The sequence below is a fragment of the Cnephaeus nilssonii genome (genome assembly GCF_951640355.1).
Source record: "Cnephaeus nilssonii genome assembly, chromosome: 21".
Taxonomy (NCBI): Eukaryota; Metazoa; Chordata; class Mammalia; order Chiroptera; family Vespertilionidae; genus Cnephaeus; species Cnephaeus nilssonii.
In genome coordinates, this window is record NC_137092.1 from 36,804,251 (window position 1) to 36,824,234 (window position 19,984).

Sequence of the window (19,984 nt, forward strand, 5' to 3'; positions counted from 1 at the left end):
TCTCTCTCAAAAAAAAAGAATCCCAATGTGTAGCATTTGCTGGCTTCCCTGGGACATATATCCACCTTGGCCCTTTTCAAACTGCCCACGTGATGTCGCCGCAGGCGGATCTGGGGAGACGTGAGCAGAGGAGCATCATTATATAGTATTTCTACCGTACAGACCCCATGGGCACAAACCAGCTCAAACACACGGTTGATAGTAAAATATAGTAAAATAATTGTGAAGTGATGAGTTTGGGTGCTTATTACATTTATTTCCAATGTAATATACCTAATTGAGTTTATATAATTTAATCTTTAATAATGGCTGTGTTTAATAACTAACTGGCTTGCAAAATTCTGGAAAATTTAATAACTGGTTCTTGCAAGCCCAGTAGTAAGAGCACCCCACCGCGTCTCCCCCTTCCTCCGTGTCTTTCTTCGCTTCTTCTCCCTCTTGACTTCCCTGGCGTTCCGTGGGGCCGGAGGGATGGGGGATATGGGAAAGAGCTCGGTTCAGAGAATAGCAGTGTCTGCCGCCACACTCTCTTCCGTATTCCCCATCCCTCCGGCCCCATGGGATGCCAGGGATCGTTGGGAAGAAATCTTTCGAGGATCCATCCCACTTCCATCCTCCACCATTGGTTTACACAAAAGGAAACGGAGGCCCAGAAAGCTGTGGTAATTGGTGGGAGAATCTGGAATAGAGACTAGGTCTCTTATCTTAGGCAGAGTGTTAGGCACAAAGAAGCAAAACGAACAGCCGCGTACATAGCATCGGTGCCATGGAGAACAGAGTTAGCCTGCTCCTGTCCAGAGGCCAGGAGAGCACAGAGCGACAGTTGCCAGGACATCCTGAAAATGTAGGCTTGATCGTATCGTCCCCTTCCCCGCTTCCCAGCTTTTGGGAGAATAAATGAAAACAGGTCACTTCTGCCATCTCAAATCTTCAAGGAAAGGAATTAGAGAGACCTGGGGCTATATCCATTCGATAGCTGGGAAGACAAAGCTAACAGGAAAGGCTGGGGGGGGGGGGAGGGGGGGGAGGTGTCTGGTGACTATTCACATGGCTGGGTGGCAAGAGGGAGTACCCTCCGCCGGGCCCACACTCCTCTCCTGCCAGGGCCTTGCATACCCGGCCCTTTGAAGTCTGTGGCCTGGACATGGTGGATGCGCACAGGTAGGTGGTGGTCCGGGGAAGACGAGGGATGCAGTATACAGAGGAGCCAGGGCACACGCAGACCAGACAGGTGGGCAGGCCTGGCTCAGGGGGGAGACAAAACAAAGGGGGACCCCTGCTCATCAGACTCCCGTCAGCCTCTGGGGCCAAGGGCCCTGCCTCAGGAGGATCTGGGCCAGGCCACCGTGTCCTCTGCGGGTGCTGCCCAGCACCGTCGGTCACCATGCTCCCAGGCAGAGCTGTTGGGTGCTCCCAGCCTGGCACTCAGCCCCTGACCTAAGAGAAGCAGACCCACCCTCAGGTACGGCCCCGGCAAGCCCATCGTGCCCTCCTCAGACCCCGGTCCCATGTAGGCTTTCCTGGGTCTTGGGGGTGTTCGCAGGTCCTGTATCGGTCTCTTTCCCAGCGGTTCCTCTCTGGTCCCACAGGTACAACGAAGATGAAATGAAGCCAGAATTAAGGGGAAGGGCCGATGGCTGCTGGCTGTGCCAGCTGCCTCGTGGGTGAGGAGTTAGACACGTCCCGTGTGGCTCCCAGAAGCCTACCAGAGCCAAGGCGGAGTGGACGATGCCAGCCCAGAATTTGTTTCCCTTGTTCACGGCGCCAGCGTCCCAGTTTCCCATTGGGAGAGAACCCTCCGCCGTCCTCTGTCCACGGCCATGGTCATGAGCGTTAGGCCAGGCCGGTGAACTCAGACTGGCTTAGAAAACGTGGGAGGCGTCCCTGGCCGTGCACCTGAACAGGGCCTGGTTTCCATCACCTGCTATTGCCACTCGGGACAGAGATCACGCGAGACCCTGTCTGTATCCAGCTCCAGGGCCCATTGTCAGCAGCGACACCGCCCGAGACTAAGCAGCAGCTCTTCCCACCAGCAGCCACGGGACAGCGCAGGGGGAGCCCACAGGCCCAGCGCCCTTCCTATTCCACGGCCTTGCGTGGCAGGTCCAGCGGAGGCCCGTGTCGTCCCTGTGAGGCCGGGATTCTGTAACTGAGGGGCCGTGGGTTCCTGGCTGAAGGGTTCTCTCTGCTGAGGCCCCGATACCCTAGATCCGCCCGAGGCAAACATCCCAAGACAAGGCCCGGAACCGAGTGACTGCTTTCCCCCTCCGCCTCAGCTCTGACCCCAGGAGCGTGCCAGCCCCTTGCTGCCAGGCGCACCAGCACCCCGGCCCCAGGAGGGCACCGGGGACAGGAGGGAGCTGCGCAGAGGGGAATACAGCGCTGAAAGGCTGATGACTGCTCCTTGTGCCCCCCTGCCAGGTGACGGCCGCAGATTAGTTATTCTTCTCGCTGGCTTTTAATCGTCTCTAATCTAATTACCACTCAGCCTCCCCGCTCCCCAGCGATGCTGTTAATTAAGGTGGTGGCTCTGCGAGGCCTGGCGGAGCTCGGGCATTCCTTGGCTTCCTCTCCAGTTTGTGTGTTTCGGGCAGAAGCATTAGGGACAGCCAGCTCTCTCTTTGATTTTGATTTTTTATTTTGTTCTTACGGTGGCTCTTTCTCTTCTCCCTCACCCTCCACCCCCTAGCCCTTACTGCACTCCACTCCGGACCCCTGGAGCTGGGTCCCGGCTGCCTGTTGAAACCTCGAGGCTGGTGGGGGAAGCAGCAGACCCAGGGTAGCGGGCCTGGTCATCCTGGGGTACAAGAGGGTGCCCATGCAGCCACAGTGCTCTGAGCGAGGCTGGTCCTGTTTGGAGGAGCCAGACGGGTCCCTTGAAACTGGAGACAGCCCACCGCACAGTTTAGGCCAGCTTTTGCCTGAACTTTGGAAACATCAGTGACCATTTCTCACTTGCAGAGAGTCACTGTGGAGAGGGCTGGAGGGATGCAGAAGGAGCGAGCAAGAAAGGGGCCTTCTCAGAGAGCACCTGGTCCCGCAGCTTCATCGCCCGGATGAGGAAACTGAGGCTAGGGATGGGAGGCACTGGGATGAAGGAGCAGCTGGTGGCCAAGCTCCAGATTCCCAGCTGCGCTCTCCCCCGAGCCCGCCCTGGCCAAGCCCCCACGTCAAGCAAGTGCAGATGCCCCATCAGCCCCTGCGAAGGCCGGGAGCGGCTGGGAAAAGCTTCAGACTGGAGGCCGTGGCCTTTCTTTCCTAGGGAGACAAGGAAGGCATCGCGATATCCCAGTGGGGTTTGGCTTATGGTGTTACTTGACGGCAGGGGGAGCGATGTCTTATTGCTAAGGAAGGTCTTGACAAGTTTGCTGCAAATGAAGAGCTCGCAGACTGCAGGGACCACTTCCCACTTCCCACTCTCGTCGCTTCCTCTCTTTCTCAGTCTGCTGTCTCTCTTTCTTGCCCACCTTCTCTGAGAGGGTAGGCAGCTCCCCCATCCTGAGGGACCCCACCCCTCAGATTCTGCACTGTTCTCAGAGAAGACAGCAGTGGGGGTGTGGAGGGTGGGGCTTGCCTTCCAGCATGTTTCTCCACCAGAAGGTGACGATGTTCTGACTTTATAGGTGAAACTCAAAGATTAAAAGGGGCCTGAGAGCTGAGGCACCCTGACCACCACCCACCACCTGGAGCCCCAACGTGGGACCCCTAACCACAAAAATCACCAGATGGGTCTGAGGGCCGGTGATTCAAAGAGGAGAATGGGGATGGGGATGGGGTAGGATTTGGAAGCCAACGTCAAGTTCTCTGGAGATGACGGGGAGGACGGTACGGGACGTTCTCTGAATCTGCTGAGGTTGGGCCCTAGAGAAGACTCCTGATCATAAACACCAGGTGGCATTGTGGGGGGTCCTCAGGGCACTGAGAACAATCCCCCCGCCCCGGAAAGAATTTTGGGGAGAGACCCTCCTTTGCCTGGCGCCCAGGCTCTGCTGGGAGTCCTCGGTGAAGGTGGGTGGGGCGATGTGTCTCCCAGGACCCTGCCAGCCTGCAAGCTGCCCGGGTTCTTCATGATGCTCCTTCCCTGAGCAGGCACTGGATCCCAGCTGCAGGCCCCGTGGGACCATCTAATCTAAGCCCTTATTGTACAGATGGGGAAACACGACCCAGGGCGGGGAGGTGACTTGCCCAAGGCCACACAGAGCCCGGGCAAGCGCTCCATTTCCTGACTCTCCGCCACCGAGTCCCCCTTTGTTCATATGACCCTCCCGCTTCCCCTCGTCCCTGGGAGTCCCGAGACCAGGTGTGTTGGTGCCCTCATCGCTGATGGCCTTGGCAGAGCTCACCTCTGCCGGCACACCAGGTGAGGGGGCAGATCCGAGAGCCTGGCCCCAAGGGCAGTGCTTGGCCTGCAGGCTCCTGGCCGCCCGCTGTTGTGGAGACGCTGGCCCCAGTCCAAGAACCTGGTCACCAGAGCAAGGCATATTCCTGTGCCCCTGGCCGCCACCCCCTCCCCCGGGAGAACCACCAAAAGGGGCTCGGCTGGGTGGAGGGAGAGGAAGCCCTGGAGCCAGGACGGTGCCCCAGAAGCAGATGGCATACTTCGCTGCTGTCCTCTGCTTTCTCTCTGCAGCCAGGGCCTACCTCCTCCCCCCTGCACCATTTATTCCCTGCGAGGGGCGCAGCTGTGCCTGCTCATTCATTCAGCCTGCCTCCTGCTCCCCCTCCCCTGCCCCTCTTTCTTTGGGGCACACACCTCCCTGCTCTGTTGCCATGCCCTCTGCCCTGCAGTTGGCCCTCCCCTGGGCACAGCCGGGCTCACCTGCATGCTCGGGCTCCCCAACACCACCTCCCCGCCCCCAACCACAATCACTTGGGAACTGACCTCACGCCCTATTCTCTCCCAGCCGTGGCTCACGTTCACAAACGTGCCTGTCACACACGCTGGTTCCACGAATTTCAGGGCGGCCCTGGGATGTGGAAGTGTGGCCTGTGTGGGGGCCATGTGGATGCTCAGTTCCCCAGAGCCCAGGAAGAGGTGTGGGGGGTGCCGGGAGCCCTTCTAGTCCGAGCCCTTCACTAGGGGAAGCAAAGGCATGCTGATGCTGATGGGGTGGATGTGGCAGGCGGTGGGGACACAAATCTGGCCAGCTGCCCCTTTCATGAGCAGGGAGAGAGGGGGGGGGTGGAAATTTCAGGAGCTCTCCTGCTTTTTGAACGGTCTCTCTCTCTCTCTCTCTCTCATACACACACACACACACACACACACACACACAGGCTACACGCCAAGCCTTCCCACCTTTCCCCTCCCTCCTATGTCCTTTTCCCCCCTCGTCCCACCTGCACAGTCCTGTTCAGCCCTTAAGATACAGCTCTCGCGAGAGGAGCCTTCCTGGGCTCTGTACACGACCTTATTCTAGCACGTAAGACACGCAGTTATTAAGGAGCGGATTTCCCCCTTTATCCAACTGTGCATTGCTCATGGGCACGGGATAGATGTTCCCTGCCCTTGAATTCTGCGCTGGGAACCTTGTACGTAGTTGGTGTCTACAGACAACTTGCTGGATTGAACTGAGGCAGGTGTTAGAGGCAGGGTGGGAGCAGCATCCTAAAGAAGATGTAGGTTGGGAGGATCACAAGCCTACTTCTAGAACCTTCCATCTGAAGGGAGGCTTAGGGGTGCCCTCTTCTCGCCCTTCGGTGGACATCTTGCACAGCCTGTCAACCCCCCCAGACGAGGTGGCCCTGGGTTCTGGCCTGAGGCAGCGCTGCCACTGCTGTGGGTTTTACACGGCATCCCGACCAGTCTGCAGCCTCACCTGGTCAGGAGCGGTGTCTGCTTTGCGTCTTCCGTATTTGGCTCGGAGCTGAGCCTTTGGGAGACTCTCAACAATTTGGCATCTGTGGGTTGAAAGTCCTGGGCCTTTGGGCTTCAAATGCAGCTGTCAGATTTCTGGTCAGACTTTAGGAATGATTTTTCACGAGAATTGTACGTTTTGGGGGAAAGTCACCAAGGAACGGCTTTGGAATCGTTTACTTCGAGTTTCTTAAGACTAAGACCCTTTCTCCACCCATCTTCTCAGAGCACAGGAGAGGTGGCGGCAGGAGTGACCTCGGGGGACTGTTCCCGACCTGTTCACATGGCCCAGTCCACGCAGGATGCTCTCATATTCCTTTATTTCCTCTGCTGTGAAGCGCGCTGGCGTGCGGGAGCTGGCTCACAGAGTTACGCGGCCTCCCAGGGGGGCAGCCATAAGGACAAAGTACACACAGACGCCCACCTGCACAGCTGGGAGTGCGGAGGCAGCAGCACAGGGCCCGACCTCTGTGTGTGCTGCAGGGCGGGGTGTCGGGGGGCTTCCTGAAACCCCCGGGAAACCAGCACAGAGTGTGTGTGGGCGGTGGGAGGACAGAAAGTGTGTGTGTGGGGGGGTTGCTATAAAGTCAGTTTAACTTGAATCCTCTCTGGCTTACAGCCGCAGGGAGCAATGGAGGGAAGGGGTGATGGTGGTTGTGTTGCTGCTGGGTTTGCAGGAGAGGGGAATGGCCCCCTCCCAGGGCTGTGCTCCCCGAGGGCCTCCTCAGAGGGGCTGAGGTTGAAGGTGTGACTAAGGGGAGGAGGGGGCTTATCCAGGCCGGAGCACCAGGCTGCTTACAGCCCCGGGGCGGGGCTGCCCTGCCTCTAAGCAGGAGCCTTGGAGAAACATGCAGCAGCGGAAGATGAGGCCGTTGTGGGAGCAGGTGAAGGGGGCTGGGATAAAATGCGCTCCGTTTCTGTAAAGTGGCAAAAGAGAACAATGAGAAAGAGTCTAATGGGAGCTTCTTGAAGTTAGGGGTCTAGCTTAACACAATTTCTTTAAAATCTCGGGACATTTTCTAAACCTGTCTTGAGGGGAGGCACTGAGTACCCCTCATTTCTAGAACATCCACGCCCCCCACCAGCGTACACCCTCGGGGACGGTGGAGGGGCAGCACCCCCTAGAGGCAGGTCCGAGGAAGGCCTAGGTGAGTCAGCCTTGGGGCCCAGGCCCCCTTGAGGCCTGCCCAGCTGCACCTGGGCCAGGCAGGGAGGGTGGGAACTTCGGGGGAGGGACAGTCCGTACAGAGAATAAATAACTGCAAGGGAGGGAGAGGACACTTGCATTAGAGCAAGGTCCAAAGTGGAGCCGCAGAATGGAACGTGAGTGCTAGAGGGGCCTTGGCTGGGAGTATAGACGGTGGGAGCTGAGAGCAGAAGGCACGGCAAGGTCAGACAGCAACCGGGAGCAGACTGCATCCTCCCCTGGGCCCCCAAGGTCCCCACCATTGCTCCCCCATGATGGAACAAGCCCCCCACCCCCACCTCCTTCCCAACTCGGAGCCACTGTTGCTCTGTGTCCTTTAGACCCAGAGGAGAGAGAGACCATACACATGGCCTCTGGCTCTTCAAGTTGGGAGTCCTTGACCTTGGAAAATCCCCCCCAGGGCGGTGAAGAGGAGGGGCCCTCTGTGTCCTGCACCAGCCACCAGGTGTCACTGATGTGTCTGTCTTAGGGGGAGGCCAATGTGCACACGTGGAAGAAGCTTCTGGAAGATTTTTGGGTGCCCGCCCCCCCCCCCCCCTTCTCTCGGGTTTCTCAGGAACCACTCTGGGATGGAAAGGACTGGGTCGTCCCCACTGCTAGAGAACAGATGGCAGGGCGGTGGTGGCTCTGCCCCTCCACTGGGACACGGTGATCCCCAGGCATTAGGCCTCTTGTTCAGAGTGGCCAAGGGGGCTGCAGGACCCCTGTGCACCCCACGGGCCCATCCCAGGGCCCTGACTCCCACCCCTCTCCCCCTGGCTGACTCCTGGTTCCCGAGCGAGTCTTCTCCTGGACTGGTCCTCCCCGCTCTTCCTCTTGGAATAAGGAGGCCCCGTTAGGAGGGTGTGAGCTGCGTGCACCCTGGAGAAACAGGGCCCAGCTCCTCCCCGTGAAGAGCAGGCCAGGTTCAGGCCCTTGCGGGAACCCTGCTCTCTGCCCGCCCTTGGCCATGCCCTGCACTTCCTTTCTGGAGAACACGGGGCGGCGGCGAGCCAGCGCGATGTCTGGTGCCAGTGGACAGGTGGCGGAGCAGCACTTTGCAAGACAGAGCCTCGGCCACTGGGACCTGGTGCTCTGGTCCGTGGGGGCCGGAGCTGCCCACGCAGGAGGAGTCCCTGCAGGGCGTCCTGAGCCTCCCTCGGGGCCACTCCTGACCATTTCCTTGCTTCCCCAGGGCCAAGATCCTGATGTCAGTCCAGGCCCAGACTTACCCAGGAGTGACGGGGAGGCAGGGAGGGCAGGGACTATGAAATCTGGAAACAGACACCTGTGCTCTGGGCCAGAGGGTAAGCATGCAGGGCGTGTCTTTGGGCTGGGTGGACCCCCCAAGGCCTGGGAGGTCTGGGTCCTGAGGCTGTGGCTTGTCCCGCCTCAGGAAGGTGGGCCGAGGAAGGCAAAGCTGGAGAAAGACAGGGAGACAGAGAAAAGGAGTGGTGGGCCCAGCGCCTGGGCCACCAGCCTTCAAGGGCGATCGGAGGGGACGCAGGGCGGGGCAAGGCCTAGATGACCACGGACTGCAGCAGGCGGAAGCACATCATGAGGTCCAGCGGGATGGGCGGCTTCAGGTAGTTCCCGTCCAGCCTCAGGTAGCGGAGGTGTGGCACGTTCTCCAGGTCTGAGAAGTCCTGGAAGGTGACCAGGTTGTGAGGGCAAATCTGGGTCCCGTTGATCTCTATGGAGAGAAAAGGGGAGAGGTGAGCAGGCGAGGAGGGCGGGGCCAGGGCTGGGGGGGACCGAGAGGAGGAAGGAGAGGGTGGACGTCGGAGAGTAAGGACACGACTTCTCCCGGGAACTGCCCGACTGTAGGCATGTGTGACGCTGGATAGTCGACCCTTCCCTCCAGGCCCGGTTTACTCATTGTGAAATTAATTAATGAAGTTGGAATTGATCCACAGTGGTTACTGGAGATTTACTCTGAGGCATCACGGAGGAAGGAAGCTGTGAGTTGAACCTTCAGAGTTGGGTAGGATTATAGCAGGGGGAGGCCTGGGGATGGGGTTTGATAGAGGAACCTATTTGAATAGAGCTGTGGAGGCCAAAAGGATCATGGGAGAATCTGGGAGTGGTAAACAGTACAGTGTGATGAAAAGGGGTAGTGAGCTGGAGAGGTTAAGCTGTGGCCCCAAATGATGGTGGGCTTTGACCTTCAGGCTGAGGGGTGGTATTGAGTAGGGCTGCTGTTGTGGCAGGGCTGGTAGGATGTGTGAACTCTGGCGTCCTGGGGGTAAAATTTGGAAGGGGCCTGTCCCGAGGCTTATACTGTAGAAAGGCGGGTCTAGCCGCAGTGTGGAGAGAGTGGGGTGAGGCGAGGTCTGAGCCGGCAGGTGGGTGTGGGAGTCTCCTGTGGCCTGGACCTGAGGCACGTGGATGGGCAGAAGGTGGGCCCAGAAACTGACACAGGGCTGCCAGGAGGGGAGGGGGGTCTGGGGGGGGCGGCCCAGGGCCCACGGGGCAGGCTGAGCCTATTGATTCCGACGTGATGACTGATTCTGGGCTTTCCAGTGGAAAATGAGATTTCATTTTCTCCCTCACCTCTTGCTCGATGACATCAGATGTAGCATCTAAATGAATTTTTATGCCCCGAAGCCTGGCCTCATTTATCATCTGCGGGGCCTTTGCTTTTCTCTCTTCACCATTGGGGCAGCGGAAAGAGCCTGGCACAGGGGTTTTCTTACAGCCTCTGTCACGTAGGCCCGTCACGGGACCGCCCTGATGCTCAGCTCCCGGACCGGCGACACGGGTGAGAGGGGGTTGATTTTTCTGACTTCACCCTCAGGGGGCTGGCTGTCCCCAGCAGCCTGTTCTTCCACCCGGGACAGACCTGTCAGTTATGTGTGAGGTGTGCCTTCTGGCTATACGTTCGGCCTATACAGCATCCCGGGGAGCAATGAATTGCCTCAGTTTACTCCCTGAATTTGTTTCTTGCCAGATGTTAAAAGCCCCTCCCACTCTGTAGTTATCCCAGACAAGTGAGCAAGCCTGTTCTCCCCACCACTTGCTTCAAGGTTGTAGAAACTCAACAATCTCCCTCACCCCCTTTGGCTGGGCAACTAAGGGTTCCTACGGTTATTTTAGGGGAGCTTCTCTTTCCCTTTGTCCCCTTCATCCCTGCAGCGGCTGCACCCCTATGTTCTTCAATGGCCAGGTCATATTTGCTCTTTTGATTTTAAGCCTTTCTGCTGACGCTCAGCTCAGAGCTGACATTTTTTGATGGAAGCAAAATTGCAACTTCTAGTCTGTTCTTTTGGGCTGCGATGGATACCTCATGGCCCAGGACCCTGTATATGCAGCTTCGGGGAGTCCTGCCTTAAGCGTACCATCTTACACAACTAACTATTCCAGCTCCCCAGATAGACTCAGAAAGCCCCCCCCCACCCCCCACCAATGTGTTTCCCTGGCTGCTGCATTTTCGCCAGGGGCAGACCCTGCATATACAGGGGTGGGCAAAAGTAGGTTTACAGTTGAAACAGAGTTTATTCTGTAGTGTTATTTATTTATTCATTATTGTATTGTTGATCATTATTATTAACCTACGTTTGCCCACCCTGTCCGGCTGCCTCTCTGTGTGTACCTTTTCCAGATGCTTCAGAACCTAGGTGCAGACTTGGGGGGATGCCATCTCACAGCTGCCCGTGTCCGCGGCGGACTGGCCCGGGCATTTCAGAGTGGGCGTTTATTTGTTATTTTTTCTCAGAGTGGGCATGTAAATGTCACTGTTCTGCTTTTAGGAGAATGTCCAGGACTGTATTCCGTGTCCACCCTACCGACAGGTCAAAGGAGTTGGGGCTGATGAGAAGAGATGGAGGAAGAGAAGCAAGCCCCCTCCAGCCATGGCCTTCGGGGCACGGTATCCACGTTAAACGGTTACATCCTCATATCGAGTTGACGAGAGGTATTATTACCGTTCTCACTTTACAGACGAGGGACCTTCCCAGGGAGGTCAGCTATCTGTCCAAGGTCATACAGATAGCGAGTGGGAAGGCCATGGTGTGAAGTCCAGTGTCAAAGCAGGGTGTCTCTTGCACACCCCCACCCTGAGGCTCCTGAGAAAAGGCTGACATGGTGAGTCCCCAGCCTCCCTCCCCGGGCCTGGCCCCGCCTCCCCACTCACTCTCGATGCTGTTGTTGTTGAGGTACAGGTGCTCCAGCTTGTTGTTAATGGCAGGCACGTTGCTGATCTTGTTGTGGGACAGGTGGAGCACGAGCAGATTGGAGATGTTAAAGGAGTTCTTGGGGAGCCCCCTGTCGGACAGCTTGTTGTAGTTCAGGCGAATGAAGGCGAGGTTGGGGAAGGCCTTGAAGTATCCGTTGGGGATCGTGGCGATCTGGTTGCTGTCCAGGTAGAGCTGGTGAAGGGCTTTGGGGACCTTGGGGGGCATCTTCCTCAGGACGTTGTGGGCCAGGTTGAGCTGCATGAGGCTCTTGAGGCCCTGGAAGGTGTCCGGCTTGAGGACGTTGTCGTTCAGCTTGTTGTGCTGGAGGTCCAGGAGCAGCAGGTTCTCCAGCTTGCTGAAGACGCCCGGGGGGATCCTGGAGATCTGGTTCTGGCTCAGCCGCAGCTGCTCCAGGTTCCGGGGCAGGGCGGCGGGCACTTCTTCCAGCTGGTTCTTCTCCATGTAGAGGAACGCCAGGCTGGGGAGTTTCTCCAGCACCTTCTGGTCCACCTTGCGGATGCGGTTGTTGTCCAGGTTGACCCACCGCAGGTCCGAGGCGTTCTTGAAGGACTCCACCGGCAGCTCGGTTATGAAGTTGTTCTGGAGATAGAGGTAATGGATGCGGGGTGGGATGACAGGCACCTTCCTGAGGTTGCGGCTGTCGCAGTAGAGGGCCGATGGGAAGTCATGGGGGCAGTAGCATTCCCGGGGACAGTCATGAAAGGCAGACGGAGGGCCTGGTGGGAGGGGAGGAGGCAGGTCTGTAGGCTCCGATGGCTCATGGGGCTGAGGAAAGCTGGGTGTGGGCCTGGGCCTGGGCCTGGGCCTGGCCCCTGGTCTTGGTCGTCTTGTGGGCTGACCTTTGGTCACTGAGGCCAAGATGAGGAGAAGTGGGAGGAGCAAGGAGAGAGATGACCTCATGATCCGGGTGATGCGCCTGCAGGGAGGAGATGTGGGAGGTCATTAGCCAGTTGGGCCTCAGCAATGAGAGGCCATGTCTTTGCAGTTCAGGTGGCCGGGGCGGACTCCCGGGGAGCTGTGGAGGGGCCTATGGAAGCATTTCCCTGTTCGCCTGTCTCTAGCAGGTGAGAAAGTAACAAGGGCTCGAGGGTCCGGGTTCCCTGCCAGAGGCCTCGCCACTCAGTGGGCTCAGCCTGCTCTGGAGAGCGAGCCCTCCTGCGGAAAGCACACCGGGCTGTGAACAGGAGCCCCGCGCTTGCCCTCCAGCCCTCAGTCTCCCCCTCTGCAGCGCGAGAAAATCAGTCCTGTCCTCGTAAGAGGGAGTTAGGGTATATGAGCCATGGAGTCCTGGGGAGTTACAATCCAGACGTGTCCTTAGAGATCACACAGCTCAATGGTTTCCAAATGGTGCCCCCATTTCTATGGAGGGAGGGAGACCAAGGAGCTGGCCCTGGGGCACCCCAACTCACTCCTGTGCCAACCTGAGCAGCTCTGTGTTATTTTAATCTGACATCTATATCTATATCATCTATACCTATATCTATATATATATATCTATATTCATATCCACATCTATATCATCTATATCTATATTCATATCCATATCCATATCTATATCTATATCACCTATATCTATATCTATATAATCTATATCTATATCTGTATCTATCATCTATATCTATGTATAACCACAGCACTCATTTGAAAAATAAAGTTGCATTGCTAAAAACTGGTTTGAAATCCACCAATGATGTGGAGGGAGGAAGTGGCTGCCAAGGCCAGGAAGTTATTTAATAGCAGGGCCAGGTCTCCTGCCTTCCAGGGTGGGGCCCGGGGAGATCTTGGGAAGGAAGGAAAGTGCTTCAGACACGTGTGTGTCCCCCCTGCTTGTCCCTCACCCACTGCACTCGGCTCAGCGAACACTGGCCCTTGCCAGCAGGATACACACCAAGAATTCCCCTCAGATGTGGAGGCTTCTGGAAAGGAAACAAGGAAGAGATCGAAAGCTGTGGGGAAACCACTTTCATTTCTTGTGGCCAGTTATTGCTGCTCTTTTTTTTTTTTTTAATATGTTTTCATTGGTTTCAGAGAGAAGGAGAGGGAGAGAGATAGAAACATCAATGAGAGAGAAACATCGATCGGCTGCCTCCTTTTACAGCCCCCACTGAGGACCAAGGCCACAACCCTGGCATGTGCTCTGACCAGAATCAAACCCACAACCTCCTATGCATGGGATGGTGCTCAACCAACGGAGCCACGCCGGCTGGGAGGCATTGCTGTTCTTCTATCGACTGGAGTTGGTCATGTGGCGGGATCAAGAAAAGCTTCCTGCCAGCCTCAGTGACAGTGGACTAGGTGGCTGGAGGATATTTTGGGGTTGCCCTTCCCATTGTCCCCAGCAGGGCCATGTGGTTGTAGTTGAATTAAGCTGGGAAAATAGACCCAGGGTAGCAGACACACAGGCCTCTCCCCTGGCCTGGCTGGGAAGGGCCAGGGAAGGGGGTTCATGTGCCATCCCCTCCCCAGAGCCCTCATCCTTATGACACCCCTCTGGTCTCCACGTCGGTCGTCATTCCCACATTGCTTCTCCCGGCCCCTCTGGCTGCTTCTTCACAATTGGGGTGTCTGCCCCGCCCCCTTCAGGGGTCTGGGACACCCTGGGGATGCAGGCTTCCTGGGTTTCTCTGAGATAGATTGGGCTGGAGTGTGTCCCCCCGGTACCCAGACCCTGTGATCACTGCCTCTGTTCAGGCCGCCCGCTCTCTTTCCTTTGAGCCCGCATCCGCGTAGACTCCTCCCTGCCTGGGTGACTGACTCAGTGCTGGCCTTGCTCAGAGGAGGATAGTAGAAGCCCCTCACCAGCGGCTTAGTCCCACCAGGTGCTCAGAAGGAGCTGAATGTAAAAAGAAACACATTTCTCTGCACACACACACACATACACACTTCTCTGCACACACACACACGCATACACACGTCTGTACCATACACAGAAGCAAACCCATGTTTGTACGTGCTCTGTGTGCCTGTGTAAGCCCTTATACATAGTACACTGAGCACAGGAAGGAAGGAGGGAAGAAGGGAGGGAGGGAAGGAAGGCAGACAGACACACTAGGCCCGTGGTCGGCAAACTGCGGCTCGCGAGCCACATGCGGCTCTTTGGCCCCTTGAGTGTGGCTCTTCCACAAAATACCACGGCCTGGGCGAGTCTATTTTGAAGAAGTGGCGTTAGAAGAAGTTTAAGTTTAAAAAATTTGGCTCTCAAAGGAAATTTCAATCGTTGTCCTGTTGATATTTGGCTCTGTGGACTAATGAGTTTGCCGACCACTGCACTAGGAGGAAGCAGGGAAGAGATTGCCTGCAGCCTCTGTTGCCGCTCCACCTCCCTCTAACGTGGTCTCTGCCAGGCCAGCTCCCCCACGGGGACCAAGAGGCCCCTTTTCCTGGGCCTCCGGTCAGCGGAGCTGCTGTCAGATTCTCGCTTTATCTACAGCCAGGGCTACAACAGTCCCAGGGACACACTGAGCGGACGGAAAAGAGAAGACGGTCGTCGTCAAACTACACTTGGAGTCTTGAGGCCGGACCAACACCGCTTGATGAACCATGAATTAATATTTTATAAGTCCTGTAATTTTCTTGACAATAACACCATCATTTTGCATATCAGTTTTAAGGAGGCAGTTAAAGCATTAGTCTACTAAAAAACAAACATTTTTAAAAGCCCCAATTTTTGTGACCCTGAAACTTTTTGTTTGGGCATTTATTGTCTTATCACCCAGAAGCCTGAAATAAACGAACCATCTCTCACGATGTGAGAAGCCCTGCCCCAAAGAGGCTCCCCTCTCCCGGCTGGGGCTCTCCCTGTTTCCGGCCTTGCGTCTCTCAGCACAGCCTCTGCCGGGTCCTGGGCCCCGAGTTCCAGAGCTCCCAGGGGAAGCCCACTCTGCAAGTGGCCCAGGCCTTGCGAGGGGTGTTTCTTAGTGGCTCCAGGCCTCATGGTCAGGAGCGACAGGGCCACGGGGGAGTCACAGCTCTACCTTCACACCAGCTCCCCACTCCTCCCCTCGGAAATGGACACAGGCCTTCCTCATGCCCACCGCCCTCCCACCCCCTTCAGGAAGTTAGGCTCTGCCCCCCCCCCAGTCCTGATCCTTTACACTCAGACCTCGGGGGCTGGCCCGGCCCCTCCCACAGCAGATGGGGGTTCCCTAGGAAAAGCTTGGCGGGTCTGGTCCCTGGAGACACTGGATCTGTTAACTCCCTTCCCCTTAGCCTGTGCAGAACCTCCCTGTGTGCTCGCCCCGCGTGGGCATTCGAGCCGCCCACGCCTCTTTCTGGGGGAAATAGCGTTCATTTCTAAGGCTTTTCTCACCGGGCAACGCCTCTTCCCCCTGGGGCCTGGCCCTGGAGGGAAGTCCTGACAGAGCAGCTCTGGCGTGCACTGGGATGTCCTAAATCCTGAACGCCTCGGGGACGCACAGTTCCCCTGCCAAAGCCCAAGGTCACGCTTGCTTATGCTGCTGCCTTCCAGAAGCTTCTGCCCAATCATAAGCTCTCTTAGGGTGGGTCCCAAGTGTGTATGATTTTTAAATTTCTCATGCTCTCCAAGCACACCTCCCACCTCCCAGCCTTCTGCTGAGCTCACTGCTCCGTCACTGAGGGGTGGGGGACCGGACATCGCTGCCCGGTGAGCCCTATTCGGGGCACTGGCTCTCAGAACGCTGCCGTTCTGGGGGGCACTGCCATCGCTCTGCCCAGCTCAAAATTCAGTCTCTCCCTTTAAGAACATTTCCTAAGAGGGTTTGAAGTGTGAATGTCAGTCCCAGGATTGGAGATCTGGGCTTGCATCCCGCCCTGCCCCTCCGCCCCAGGCCTCAGGCTCCCCTCCGTGTGAGGATCAGATGAGGTCATGCACGGAAGGCCTGTCAGAGCGCCTAAGCGCTCTGCAAACGGCAGGGGCTTCGCCCATCCACCGATGTGTTTATAAAAGAGCAGATGCTCCAGAGGCTGAGTGTAAAGCGAGCTCCCTCATCTCTATCTAGCTCAGGAACACATTCATTTAGCGTTCGAATGCCCAGGACTGGGGCAGTACCCAGGCTCGGGGCAGGGCTGGGCTGAGGTCCACACGGGATTTCCAAGTCACTGGGAGAAAGTTGAAGGGTAATTGGTTTTGTGTGGAGAGTCGGGAATTGGGGTTGGCTGGGAGCGAGTTGGGTGTGTCTCCTCGGGTTAAAGGAATACTCCACACTGCTTACTGGCATCCTTCTTCCTTTCTGGTCAGATCCCCTGTCTAGTTGGTCACCCCTAAACCTCCATGGCTTACCCCAGCCACAACCCTGGCGTGGGAAATGGGGCTGCACCCTGCTCCGGAGCCACACCCATGGACCCTCATTCTCTATTCCCGCCTCTCTGTTCTACACTCCAGCTTCTGAGAGCCACCCTGCAGCCCAGAGGGAGTGGGAAGCCAGGAGGGTCAGGTGGTCTCTGCCCAGGTGAGCAGGAGCCAGGCAGGCCACCTAGGTTGCCTGAGAGCCTTTCAAGGCCTGTGAGGAGGGCTGTGAGGCCCTGAGGTGATGGGAGGGCTGATATGGGGACATGATGGATTCAATGGGGACACTGCGCAGCCGCCGCGCAATCCGTGTAAGTTTGGGCCTGACTGGGGCCCTGGGGGAGAGCTTCACGGAGCAGACTCCCCCCGGGAGGAGGGCTCTCCGCCTGTCCACCACTACCTAGTCGCCCAAACCTGCTCTCAGCCTCAGTTGTTTTTACCTGTGAAAGAGGGTTAGCAAAATTGTCCCTATGCCTGCATTCCTCACCCAGTTGTTGTCAGAGCAAGAAGTCACTTTAAAATGTCACTTTAAAATGTGCTGCAGATCAAAAAGTGCTAAAAATCAATATAGCACTAGGGTGGAGAGACCATCTGCCGCCCCAGCGTCTACCACCAGGCAAAGTGTAAACAGAGGGAAGATTATTTGGCTTCAGGCCACCGCTGCCGCTGCCGAGGAGCAAGTTTCCATTGAAGGGGTGAGGAGGGTGGGGAGGGGTGGGGAGGAGTAGGGACAGTGGGGAATGTGCAGCACTGAGCTGGCTCTGCTCCTGGCCTCACCATCTCCTGCTTCCTGCCTCCATCCCGAGTAGAACCTGTCTGTGGCCCTGGGTGCTTGCGGATCGGGGGCCTAACCCTGATACCCTTCAGCGTCGTCCCTGGGTGCTCTTGGGCAAACCTCTTACCTTGACTCAGCTCAGCTCACTCATCTGTAAAATGGACACATTAAAACCTTTGTGTGGTGATTTGAGGGTTAAATGAGTAAGTGTGTGTAAAGCGAGTACTCCGTGAATGTTAGGCTGTTGTTGAAAGCCATGGGCTATCTCCTGTGCCTTATATTTTATAAGTCCTGTAACTTATAAATGGGAGGCACAAAGGTGGCTTCCCATTGTGATGCATGATTCCCATCCCAACCTTCCACATCTGGCTTTCTTTGCCCCTTCCAGCCTTGAATCGCCCCTCACATGCCCAGTCAATGGGGCTGCCCACTGGGCCGAGCTTGTCCAGCCCATCTTCCCGAGAGGCCATCAGAACAGACAGTGATTGGGTGGGAGGAGAGGGGTCTGGCCGGGATGGGAAGGGGCCCAGCGCAGTGCCTCAGGCTCGGGGCAGGCAGAGGAGCAGGTGGGAGGAATCTTCCTCTCCAGGATGCTCCTCATGATGTGGCAGCCGGTGCTTGCAAGGAGGATGGAGGGGAGAGCTCACCGGAGATCCTTCCTGGCCCCTCAGCACCAACTCCCACTCCCCGAGGAGGTGGCCCACGTGGGACGCTCTGGTCCTCCTCCATCAGATAGTCCTTGTCCAGGAAACCACGAAGCCCTCTGCCCAGCTAGCAAGGCCGGGAGCCCCGGGCTGTCCCAGCACACGTCTCCCTCAGGCCCCTGATCCAGGGTCTCCAGCCCTGGCCGACCGTCTGTACTAAAACAACGACAGATCCCCAGGTCTCTGTTTAGCAGGTCTGGAGCAAGGGGTCCAGACTTCTGTGTTTTCAGTAAGTCCCCTCGCAATCCCCCCTCCCCTGCCCCCTGATGACTGTGAAGATCTGCGGCCACATCTGGAGGCCCTGATCTAGCCCTCCTCCCCTAGACCCTTACCCCCCCAGCCCCCCCTCCTTCCCCGCCGCCTGGGGACAACACTCTCCCTTGTTGAGGTGGACAGGGGTCACCTATTTGGAAACAAGCCCCATTCAGTTACCCCTCCAGTCTCCCCCTCCCTGACTCACTAAGAAACTACAGTACTATCTTTTTCCCTCTGCTGCAAAGACTCCTGGGATAATTATGAAATGGCTTTAAAGAGAGCTTTTTTTCGGGCTGCCTGCAGAAAAATGAACTGCCTCCTGAGCTGGGGATTGGGACCTCCAAGGCTTGGAAGTTGGATCCTTTCTTCTCTTTCTTTCCAAAAGCCGGTGGTTTGGACCAGCGAGACAGAAATTCAGAGCGGCCGGGAAGATCCAGCGCAGGTTGGAAAGCCACGGTTTTCTCCCTCCTACCCAATTAAGGCCTAAAGGACGGAGAAACCCTCCCAACGCCTGCTCTTGTTCATGTCCTCCCTGCTCTGCCTTCGCGCAGCACATGATTTCCTTTGGCTCTGCCACCTCAGGGGAAGACACGCTTTCCCTTTGCTCTTATGGCCGGAGAGGCGCGTGAGAGGGTGAGACAAGATGCAGTGTGTGTGTGTGTGTGTGTGTGTGTGTGTCCAGCTCTGCATGTCACATGCAGTCAGAAAGTGTGTGTGTGTGTCTAGCTCTGAGTGTCACATGCAGTCAGAAAGTGTGTGTGTGTGTGTGTGTGTGTGTGTGTGTGTGTTTAATGAAAGTGCAGCCCCTGAGCAACTTGCGTGCGTGCCCGTGACAGTGCGTGACAGTATGTGAAAGGTGCAGAGACGTGGGCTCTTGATTCTGGTTTCTATGGAAATACGTGATGTGTAAAAATACTCCGTGCAGCATAACTCCGTGCTACAACAAACATCTGCACCAAGAAAGTTCAGCGTTTGCAGCCAGCTAATACACAGGGAGAGGATGATGAAGAGAAGGAAGAGGCAACGAGGAAGGCTGACTTGAGCTCATTTGAGAGGAAGCTGAGATCAGTAACCAGGAGGACACTTGCTGGAGGAGGGGGGCTTCCTCCCCGCCTCCCCACGGGGCTTACCTGCACACACCTGCCTCCGCTCCCAGCTCCGGGCTAGTCCCCGGCAAGGCTCGAGGCTCCCTCCGCTTCCTCCACACCCTGCGGTGGAGCTGTGGCAGCAGAGAGCCCGCTGGAAGTTCTGATCTCCCAGTGTGTGAGTGTGCTTGTGTTTGCCCGACTTTTCTTCTACCAGATCCTATTGGGGTGGGGAGGCTAGGTTAGGGGGAGGGACGGGCCGATTGGAGGGAGGGAGGGAGGGGAGGAGGGAGGAGAGAAGAGAGGGAGGGAGCTTGGGAAAGGAGGAATGACAACAATAAAGTCTTTATTTGGCAGCCAGAGCTCCCGAAGACTTCATCCACACATCATGCCCACTAACAAACTCATTTTTAATAACATTTCCTTCTGCTGCCATTGCTTCTGGGGGGGAGATTGTTTGACACTTGTTTGGAAAACAAGCCAAAATAACAGGGGAAAAGACACGAAAAGCAAAACTCTGTGTGGGCCAGGGCTGGATGGCTGGGCCTACACCAGCCTGTTTCATCCCACCTCCTAACAATTTCATTCCACACACACACACACACACACACACACACACACACACACACACACACGGGCTTCTCCCCACTCACCTGCACTTCC

General features: G+C 56.8%; 1 protein-coding gene across 2 annotated transcripts; it reads right to left on the minus strand.

The window, feature by feature from the left end:
• Nucleotides 1–7,793: 7,793 nt before the first annotated feature.
• Nucleotides 7,794–19,529, minus strand: PRELP (proline and arginine rich end leucine rich repeat protein). Of its 2 annotated transcripts, none has more exons than XM_079761370.1 (3): nt 19,367–19,529; nt 11,173–12,152; nt 7,794–8,733 (listed from the first exon to the last, which is right to left on the minus strand). In XM_079761370.1, the coding sequence occupies exons 2-3, from the start codon at nt 12,134–12,136 to the stop codon at nt 8,561–8,563; spliced, it is 1,137 nt and encodes a 378-aa protein (XP_079617496.1). In that variant the 5' UTR covers nt 12,137–12,152; nt 19,367–19,529; the 3' UTR covers nt 7,794–8,560. The 2 variants fall into 2 exon arrangements, with proteins under 2 accessions (XP_079617496.1, XP_079617497.1); XM_079761371.1 differs by having other exon boundaries at nt 7,888–8,733; nt 19,377–19,529.
• Between the last annotated feature and the right edge of the window lie 455 nt (nt 19,530–19,984).